At 40.5% G+C, this 10,801-nt stretch overlaps 1 protein-coding gene across 9 annotated transcripts in view; it reads right to left on the bottom strand.

Moving 5' to 3' along the window:
- Positions 1 to 5,645: 5,645 nt before the first annotated feature.
- LOC309688577 (prospero homeobox protein 1-like) overlaps positions 5,646 to 10,801 on the bottom strand; it is a 35,703-nt gene continuing 30,547 nt past the window's right edge. For all 9 annotated transcript variants that reach the window (XM_082504405.1, XM_082504401.1, XM_082504403.1 and 6 more), the window contains one exon: positions 5,646 to 10,634. In XM_082504405.1, the coding sequence (XP_082360531.1) occupies positions 10,449 to 10,634 (186 nt within the window). In that variant the 3' untranslated portion in view covers positions 5,646 to 10,448. The remainder of the gene's footprint in view (positions 10,635 to 10,801) is intronic.

Here is a 10,801-nt window from a genome sequence, read left to right as displayed (position 1 = left end):
CTTTGCCCCGAGTGCCATCTGTCTTGGACCCACTAGACCCAGTTTAGCCTGGAAGAAGCCAAACCAGTTCAGCTTCTATCTCTGCCCCCAATGCACAGTTATGTACACACAAACACGTTCCCTGTGAACATATCTTCTTTAAGTGATTAAAGAGCTTCTTAATGAAGAAAAACATCTAAAAGGGAGTCTTTCATCATTATTTGAGAACTCTACCAAGGTTGGGTGTTTGTGTGTGCGTGCTTCATAAAACCTGTTAACAGGTGTTTGCCCTTGGGACACCCACTAGTGATGGGTCGTTCGCGAACGAAATGGCTCTTAGAGCCGGTTCTTTGACGTGAACGACGCGAGCCGGCTCCTTATCGCGAGCCGTCACGTGTTTGTTTTTTTTTCTTTCTCTCACCCTCTCTCTCTCTCGCACTTTTTTTTCGCTTCACTCTGCACGCGAGCCTTGTGCTTTACGCTGGGCAGAGGGGGGAGGGGCGGTAGTTACACTCACTAGCACAGGAACAGAGCCAGAGGGAGAGAAAGAGAGCCAGGGAGAACAACGTCACATTAGAAAGGTATAGTAATCATCCACAACTATTTTACGTTGCAGATGATAAAGGATTCAGAAAGTTTATTCATGCAGGCCCATATGACAGAGAATATGCATGTTCTTTTTGTTTTAATATTATAATTTATATTTAATTGTGTTGTGGTTTGCAGTGTTGTTTTCACTTTAAATTTGTAAAAGGAAAAAGCTGAAAATTTAAATAGTTAAAAGTTGAAATGTAAATAGTTGATTTTTGTATTATATGATTTATTTATTACATTTTATGTGGAGTGAATAAATAAAAGTATATTTACGGTGGCCCCTAGAGACAAAGCACATACAAACTTCAAATCACGTACGAACTCTGAAGCATGTACAAACTCCAAAACACGTAAAAACACGTACAAACTCCAAAACACGTAAAAACTCCAAAACACGTAAAAACACGTACAAACTCCAAAACACGTACAAACTCCAAAACACGTACAAACTCCGAAGCACATAAAAACTCAAAACACGTACAAAAGACAACAGAATTGCTCCAGGATGCTGGGCGCAGTGTTGAGCTTTTGGTATCTTGTGGCTACACAAGCCAGCAAGTACCAACGACCGGATTTGGTGTGTGGTAATAACAGGTAAATGAACTTTTTTTTAAATTATTTGAATATATATGAGTGCCTGTGTATAAATACACAAACAATACACACATGCTTTCAATTGTAATTTAAGTGATCTAGTAGCTCTGCTTTGGAAGTTCAGTTCATGCTAGAAATGTGTTTTGGAGTTTGTACGTGTTTTGTCTCTAGGGGCCACTGCATATATTTATATATAAACATATATAAATAAAACCACTTTTTTTTACATTAGTAATTCCTTTTGTGCATAATTTTATATTATTGTTAATAATAAATAAATTAAAGCAACAAAACAACCTGAAGAGCCGGTTCGGAGCCGAAAGAGCTGGCTCTTTTTAGTGAGCCGAACCGAAAGAGCCGGGTCTCTAAAAAGAGCCGGAAATCCCATCACTAACACCCACCTCATCCTCACGGCCTTAGTGGGTGTCTTCAGTGGGCTGATATGTTTTATATATAAAAATTTCTTTCTTTTTCTTTTCAACTGGCTACTTTTAGCACATGTTCTCACATGTGCACACATTCACAAACATTCACTTTTCTTTCAGTTTTCAGGGAAGTCCCTCCCTTCTCACTTCGCCCCCTGTGACATTTCTTGGCAGCTAAAATGAAGGGGTGCTGCGGGGATTCACAGTTGCTGTCTTCTCACCTACACTGTCTATACTAATTTGGATGATCAGTATGTGCTTGGCATGTTTTCTGTTCGTGCGTGTCTCTGAGTTTACATCCCATATCTTTGTGCAGCCTTTTTATTTATTTATTTTTATTCTGTGGTTATGGAAGCACGCGCGTAGTCTCCTCCGCAGCATGTTTTCTGTCGGTGTGTGTGTGTGTGTTTTGTGCGCTCGTTCTTGATGGTTTGTGTTTGTGCTCCTCGCAACAAGAGGTCCAAGTTGACACAGTGACAGTTCCTCGCAGAGCGACAGTGGGGCCCTGCCATCCAACAACAGAGGCTTTGTTGCTTTGCTCCTCTTGGCTTGTTACGGACTTCCTTCTTTCTCTCTTTCTGTCGCTTTCTCTCCCTTTTTTATTGAGCCCATTTTCTTGTCTGAAGTCTTAATTTGGGGCGCTGGCCAGTGGGGAGAGGGAAGAGAGGGTAACCGAGGGAGGGAAGAACAGGGGGAGAAAGAGAGAGAGAGAGAGGAGAGGAAGTGCAGAGTGGTGATAGCTGCAGATGGACGGCACTTTGTTCCTTCTTTCCCAGGCTCCTCTCTTGAGCCTCCGAGGCTCCAGTTGCGTTCAAGCCTTCCAGGGAGAGAGAGAAAGAGAGGGAGACTGGGAGGAAAAAGAGGCCACAATGAGCTGCCCAACTGGAATCTTCCAATTGCACAAACGAATTTGCACACATGGAGGAAAAATGAAAGCAGAAGAATTGAAGAAATAAGTGAATGAAGAATAAACAGAAGCGCGCAAATAGGGACAAGATGGGACATGCTTAAAAAAAATCAGTGAGTCTAAACTGTGCATACTAACCACTAGGTGTCCCCATCACTGGTGCCAAAATGTGGGCAGCCCAGAGTTAATCCCATGATTCTGCCAGTGGCTCTGGAGCAGATCGGTGTGCTGCTCCATCGACAATAGCTGAAATCCAGTGTTAAATCACCAACACATGCAGAATGAATCCATCAATCTGTGCACTGCGGAAATCGCTTTTCATGGTTTCAGATTAAACCCGAATCATTTTTTCTGTTTAATTATAGGTCCAATAATCAAATAAAAGCACAGATGAGCAAGAAAAGGTGATGCACAAATGCGGGCAAATGTCCATTATCTGTATAAGGATGGAATTATTCTACGATTCAGGCTTTTAGCCCGCAGTCATTTTGCAGGAGTAGGTGTCAAAATGTTTCAAAGAGTGGACAGCTCATTTGGTCATTAGTAGGAGGATTGCACAGAGAAGAAATCGAAATGAAATCCTAAGTCCTTGTGTTTCTTCATCACAAAGGTTCCCCAGTACGGGGAATTACGTCAGCTCTTGTGTGTGGTAATATTTACTAAAAGTTCTTCTATTTGTTGTTGGGTCGGCGTGCTGTAAATCCCTCGCTGCCACAGAGCTGTAAAACACACTTTTAGACTAAATGCATGATGAAAGCTTAAAGGAAGCCTTTCCAGCTTAAAACAACACTCTTAACTAAATGGAAAATGTTCTTGAACCTGAGTGTGTGTGATAACAAGTGATCACGAAGGGAGGAGGGACTTGGATAGGGACCTTGGGGACCATGTCAACGTTTTGTGTGCCAGAGCAGGGACAAACATTGGACAAACATTGGGAAAGGCTGGCAGCCTTTGAGATAGTGGGCCGTTGATCTAAGACTGAGGAGCTAAAGTCCACTATCTCCTGTGTGATACGGCAGCCAAGGTCTTTCTGACACACAGAACAAACATGGATACCTGAAGACAATGACCTTTGAACCCTCAGCAGGGTCAGTGGAAAAAACAGGAAGCAGGGAAAGTGACTCTAGTGACTTCCTCTCTGCAGGCCAAGAATGAATCAGGTGGAATGATTGTAAGTACACGGGTCACTGTACATAAACCATGCGCGCACACATACACACACAGGTGCACACACAATGTTCAAGAGTAGGAAGCACAGATGTGGTGTGTGTGCATGTGCCTGCTTGCGAGCTTGTGTGTGTGCGCGGAGGAGGAAGCGAGAGAGTGAGTCTTCAGATGTAGCGACAGATGGTATTTGATTACAGAGCAGACGGTCGGTGTTGTACAAAGATGCTGTCTCAGCCCAACCTAAGGAGCTGTAGCCTCCGGTTAAGGCGAGCGCAGGGAGGCAGGCAGAGGACGAGAGGGAAAAAAAGAACACGAGAGAGAGGGAGAGAGAAAAGAATAAAAGCAAGCAAGCAAGCAAGCAAGAAAGACACAAAAGAAGCAACTCCAAAAATGAGCATCAAAGCAAAAAGAGTGAAAAGCAGTCAGGCAAGAACAAAGGAAGAAAAGGAACAGCAACGGGCAGGCGTGGTGGAGAGTACAACCGAGGTCACCATAAGAAAAAAGCAAAATGATACAGAGAGAGCGAACCGTGCCTTTAAAAAAAAAGAAAAGAAATAGTCCCACGTTCTTCGTAAGTGATTCCTAAACTCACAAACACATATTTTTAGAAAACTAACAAATAGGGAAAATATAACGGGATGAGTCATGCATCTTCTTGTAAAATGATTTTTTAATCAGCGTCTCTTTTTTGTGGCCAAACATTATTGTAATTTGAAGAAACACGCACACACGCACATAATTTATTGGTTAAAACTGCAACGATTACATGGATAATTGCCCGATGGACAAATAATGAACATTAATGATGACACATTTTTGAATAAAAACATATACAATGCGTCTCATCTTCATTTCTTTTGGATTGTTAGCCGATCAATAGAAACGCAACTGCTTCACAGCATTTCTCACTACTAAAAAAAGCGTGACAGAGACAATAACCACAGATTAATAATGAAAACGACGACTCCTCAGCGTCAGTTGTGAATTCACTTTCAAGAGGTTTGTCTCTTTGCTCGGTCCTCAGACTGTTTTCTAAACATTTATAATCCCCCTTTTCTCACTTTACAAAGTCTTTCATAAATCCTTTAATTATTTCCTGCAACCCTTTTTTCTAATGAGGAGAATACTTCACTGTGTGTGTGCGCCCGTGCTCGATTGTTGCATTTAGCCTGATGAGGCAGCACCTGCAGTTGTCTCCGGAGCCTGTAGAGAAACTATGATGGGAGGACGGTTCTCTGCAGCCAAACTCCTAATTAATGATCACTCTGCGAGCAGGACAGCTCTGATTCACTCAAACAGGACAGAATAAATTGCACTGTCGCCAGTGATCCTTTGATAACCAAAAAACCTGGGAAGCAAGGTAGTAAATTTCAAGCGAATACCATTCACCATTAAATTACAGTAAAGTACTGACAGATTTCCCAGCATGAAACGGTGTACCTTCGATAATCCATAACATTTTGTTACTCTAAAAAAGATTTGACTGTTATCATACCGTTATTCTTCTTCTATTCTTCTATTATTTTTGTCTTTCTTGACAAGATATCCCCTTTGTTGCAGTTTTCCTATCCCTTTTATCATGCGGTTAAATGAATTTGTTACATTCAAATTTTAAAAGCTACCCTGAAGCTGATTAGTCATTACAGAACTCTCAACTATGGCCATTACTAGCTGAACCCTATTGCTTTTTGGCCACAGAAACCCAATAAACTGCTTTATACACCCATCAGCTTATACAGAAACTAACTGAAATTACCACAGCACTTCTAAATTGATCACTTGATTATTTCAATTTCCATGATTCTTTTTTTTAATGCTTGCTAGCGGAACAAAATAGATTTCTGCTAGTATGTTCTTCACTGAAAGCACCAGCTTTTACAGCATTCATGTATATTTCTAAGTATAGGTATCTTTATAAAGTCAGATTCCCCCCCCCATGCTTTAAACACAAACACAGAAAACAAACCACAAACAGCTGCCACTTTTCACTCTCTTTTTCATTTTTATTTCAATTTTTTATTCATTTTGCACAAGCTTGCATATATACTGCACATACATTCAGTTCATAGAGGGTGAAGGCACGAAAGGCAATTTGACTACTGGTTGTTTTTGGGCTGGGCCAAAGCAATACAAGGGAAAAAATCTCAAGAGAAAATACAAAACTGCTTCAAACTAGTTTCGGCTTTCAAGTCCACCCTCTGCCCTGTCAAATCCAGTTTTTTTTGTTTGTTTTAACTGTCCAGTTTCACGTAGCTGCCAAAATCCCCACTCATCTTTTCTGTCAATTTAACTTTTTTTCTTTTTTGAAATTGTAAATTCGTTAAAGTGTAAAATCTTTTAAGTTGGTTCTACTTATTCAAATGCAGTACAGCCTTCCCTGTTTGAAAAAACAAAATGAAACAACATCAAATAAATTAGGATAAATTAAACCAATAAATTACACAAAATCTGCAAGACAAATAGACACCGATAACAGGAAAAAAAAAAAAAGCAGCCATGTCATGAGTTTTATTTTTACAACCTGTGTAACTATTCAGACTGTATCCGAAAAACATGGCTGTTCCAGTTGGAATTACTGCACTAAAATTGAATAATAATGTCATACAAAAAGCATCAACAAAACATTATTTACATAACATATTGCTAAAGTTATACAAAGGCAGTATTTATCACTGTAAGTCCACGTCATTGATATTTACAATAAAAGAGGAGCAATGTGATAATAATAAAAAAGGAATTACTACTGAAAGCATCGAGAAACAAAAACCTCTTTCAAACAGGTCAGAAAACAGATCAGAGGAAATTATCGCAACACACACACACACATGCGCACACACCAAACACATGTTGCCAAACGCTTAATGAGAGTCATTTACATGTCAGGATGGTACTCCCAGGGGTGGGGGAGGGGCCACAGTGTTGAGAATTGTGTCACACACTGGTTCACAGGTTCTCATAATCGGTCTTTTCTCTCACGCAGACACACGCAGTCATATACAGTGCACACACACACATGCGCACGTACTGCAAAGCATACAGAAATTCCACAAAATTCCAAACTTTCATCAACTTTTAAACCCAGTGAAAAGGGGGTACAAATCGCTGTTTTTTTTTTTCCCCTTCAATCCGCAATCTGGTTTTTTTTTTTTTTTTCCCTTTAATCTGTCACTGTACAGTGTTTCCCATCCATGGATGGCACTAGTCTTCTGATGACAATGAGTTCCTGTCTGTCTCTTGGGTCAAATCTAGAGCTACGTTGGCGGAAATCTGCCCTTGTTCTTTTGGATGACACAAAGAGCACAGGCTGCCAACGGGCCGCGCTGTGACATCACCGTTACCCCACCGTTACCCCACCGCTCGTCTGATGCATCGTTCTGTTCGGAAAATTAAAGAAATGAATGCTGGTGCAACTTCAAGGGCACTGCCGATGGGAAACCGTTTCCCGTTAAAGGCATGGCAGAGGGAGGGGGGGAACAAACAAACCAAAAAAAATACCCCACTCCTCTGTGGATATTTCAGAAGAGTGCTTATGAGTCCAGTTGGAGAGTGGGTGAAGTCTCCTTTTTTTCCTTTTTTAACCACTCACCCCTCTCTAGCACTCTGAGTGATAATAGAAAAAAAAAATCTGTACAGCTATTCTTTGTTTCATCCTGACAGTATTTACAGCAGCGACAACAATATTTCATACTCTGAAAAGGTATTCCAAGTTTATTTTTCTTTTCTTTTTTTGATCTCCAGAAGACAGCCATTCAGCACAATACAAAAAAGGTAAAGAAACCAAAAGGAAAAACTGGTCACAAAACCTGCAAAAAACCTACTACTATTGCTCCTAATCTACCAACAACTCATTCAGAATACAGATTGCAACAAAACTGTCACTAAAAATACCCTCAGGATTTCTTTTATGAAACAGTTTCTAACAGTGCCTTTCAAAGAACTTGCACTATATATTTTTTCCCATAGATTTATACTTTACATTATAAAAAAAAGGCTATATATGCATTTCAATAATGTTATCCTAAAAATTAAACGACCCCAGAAAACAAAACCTGACAAAAATATTCTCAACACGGCGTTAAGGTCTTGCTAATCCTTATTTTATTTATTTATTCTTTTTTTTTTCCTTTTTTTTTTTTTGCACACAAGTTCTTCATTATCCTGAATTAATCTTTTTAGACGCAGGAACTCTTTAAGTTTAGGGTGGAGTTGCAGGAAGGGAGAGGGCATGGAACGATAATAATCTGCGCATCAGATAAAAGTGTCCTTTCCTTTCTTTATCCTTTGTCTGTGGCGCTTTAGAGCCCTTGGCTGGTGCTTTGAGACTGAGACATGCAGGGCCTAGCCCATCCTTCAGTGAGAAATGTGCGCCGCTCGCTCTCTCAGGGCTCCGGATCTTAAGAAGAACACTGTCCGGGGAAGAGAAGGGGGACATAATGAAGGGAGTAGCTCGCTGTCTTTCTCTGCCTTCTTTTGTCAGGCCTTTTGTCTCGCTTAGACAAGTCAGCAGGTTAAGCAACCTGCCCCTTTTGATCTTTTGTGCCGCACACACAGACACACTATAAGCCAATGTCGCAAGGTGAGATCACCAGCTAGCTCGCACGCACCAAGCAAAATATCAAAGTCCACTCATTGCTTCAAACTTACCTCTTCAAAAAGGTCATCTAATATCTAATACTTACTGCTTCGTAAAATCTTAACAGCCTGAGAGGATGGGTGAAGGTAAAAAACAAATCAAAAACAGTACATATAGAAGTTCAGCTCAAGTGAAAAAATTTGGGATTAGAACTTCAGGTAAAAGTGAAAGGAATGCCGTTTAACAAACTGGGCACAGTGGCTTGAACAGAGACACACTTTGGGTCTTAAAAGCTGCCGGTGTGGGACGGCAGGACAGAGCAGAGGGCTTCAGGTGCATGTTGCTCCTTGCTCTGCGCCTTTGTCCCTGGTCTTTGTAGTGCTGAGAGCTTCTCCATCTACCCCCTGGGGGAAGAGTGCTCACCTCTAACCTCATGTTGTTGCACTGAGAGAGAAGCTAAATCACTCAGCAGCAGGTGAACATAGAGGGAAGGAGCATTGTGTGTGTGTGTGTGTTGTCATCAGGGTAAGTTCTACTTGAGGCAGAATTAATAAACGGCTGTTTATCAGCCTCAATAGATTCCTTTTATCTTCACGTCTGTTCAGTTAACAAACCGGTACTTCAGGTTTTGATATATTCAAGTATCGACTGCTATTAAAGTAACTTCATAATGCCATTTACACCATATATAAGCTAACCACATTAAGAGCCAGCAGTGTAAATATGTTAACTTCTTTCACGTGAGCTGTTTAGTGCTATAAAAATTAAAAACAAAACAAAACAAAAAATCAGACTTGCACTTATTATGTATGTTCACTAATTCAGAACACAGACGTAGAAAAATATTTTGTTATTAGATGAAGAAGTGCTCTTTAAGGGGGAGCAGATTAGTTTTCAAAGGTGGAACAGCTATAGTAAATCAAGAAAACACACTTTTACCAAATACTTCTTATTTACTTCATGTTTCTTTAGACTATGTTGGTTATTTTTAGCATCATTACTGGACTGATCCTGTGCAGGATGAGCTTGTCACTACAGGTGAATAGAGAAGCCCACTCTAATAAATTCCCTGGAATAAAATCCAAATCCAGCAAAGTTGCCCCAGCAACCAAACAGCGAAACAAACAAAACAAAACCAAAGTCCACGCCAGTGATGAACAAACTGAGGAAAGTGAGTAAGGAGAAGGAAAATGGGGAATGAGGAAGGTGGAGGAGGAGGAGGGGGGAAATACTTCAGAATCTAAAAATCTTTTGGAATAATATTCATAGCAATAATTTATTTCTTTCAGCAACGGCATCAAGGGACAAACAAATCTTGAAGTGCCAATCTTCAGCAAGCAGTAGTGACAAATAATAATCATAAACAACAACAATAAGAATAGTAATCAAAAATAATAATGTACACCCAATAAACACAATGCCCCTATTTGCAGGGAAAACACACTTCAAAAAAAAAAAAAAAAGAAAAATGGTAGAGCTCAGTAGCTATTTGAAACTGGTCCAAGTCTCACAGACCAGTACCAAAAGTCCAGTTTTAGTCCAGTCAACAACCTCACTAGGCCTTGCTTTTTGTGTGCATGTGTGCATGTGCCTGTCCTGTTAGGGACATCTTCAATAGCACAGTCTATTAGGCACCCACTTTGTATTAGGGAAAGAGGGGGTAGGATGGGGCAGTTCACATGGATACCCCCCGAATTGGAGGGGCCTCTGTGGGTGCCACGAGTCAAGTCTTCAGGGAACCCAGCCTATGTTCTTAGCAGTATAAATGGGAACTCGGGAACTCTTTCCACACATGGAGGGCGCCGTTAGTGTTGATCACAGAACAGGCCAAACAGAGTGTTCACACGGTCCAAGAAAATAAAAATAAAAACACCCAATAAGATCAGAGCCTCTTCAATTCAGAGTCATAGAAAAACAAAACATATAATAACCAGCATAATATAAGAACAAGAACACAATAGCTAGGTCATTTAGGAACTGCCACAAGGGGCTTTAGATTGGGAATGCTACTCCATAACTTTCATACATTCAAAAAAAATAAAATAAAAATAAAAACAAACAAACAAGAAAAAAAAACAGGAAATCAAAAGTAAAGTTGAAGAAAAGGGAAAAAAACAAATCATAATATAATTTTGAAATTCTATGAAATCAGAAAAACAAAGAAAGCGCAAAGCGGTAAGCAAGGAGGAAGAGGAGGAGGAGGTGAAATTTACTCATGTAGAAGCTCTTGGAGACAGTTTGGGGACTTAAAGATCTCTGGGACCTCGCTGTCCAGTTTGCAGATGACCTTGTAGATGGCCTTCTTCCAGGACGGGTCCACGTCTTTGCCGGCCACGATGGCATTGAAGAACTCTCGCAGTGTGATTTCTGCCACCTCCAGGAAACGATCAGGGACCTTCGCGAACACAGAAAGGAAGGAATGAGCAATTGTGTAAACAGATGTGAGGAGTACACGGAGGAAATCCTATTTTAAGGTATTTTAAGACTCACTGCAAAGTTTGCGTCCTTTATGTCACTCGACACAAAAGCACCGTTGTAGTGGTTTGATTTTAAGGCACTTCG

This window comes from Aulonocara stuartgranti (assembly GCF_965226115.1).
Source record: "Aulonocara stuartgranti genome assembly, chromosome: 15".
Taxonomy (NCBI): Eukaryota; Metazoa; Chordata; class Actinopteri; order Cichliformes; family Cichlidae; genus Aulonocara; species Aulonocara stuartgranti.
This window is presented reverse-complemented; position numbering and strand designations above follow the sequence as displayed.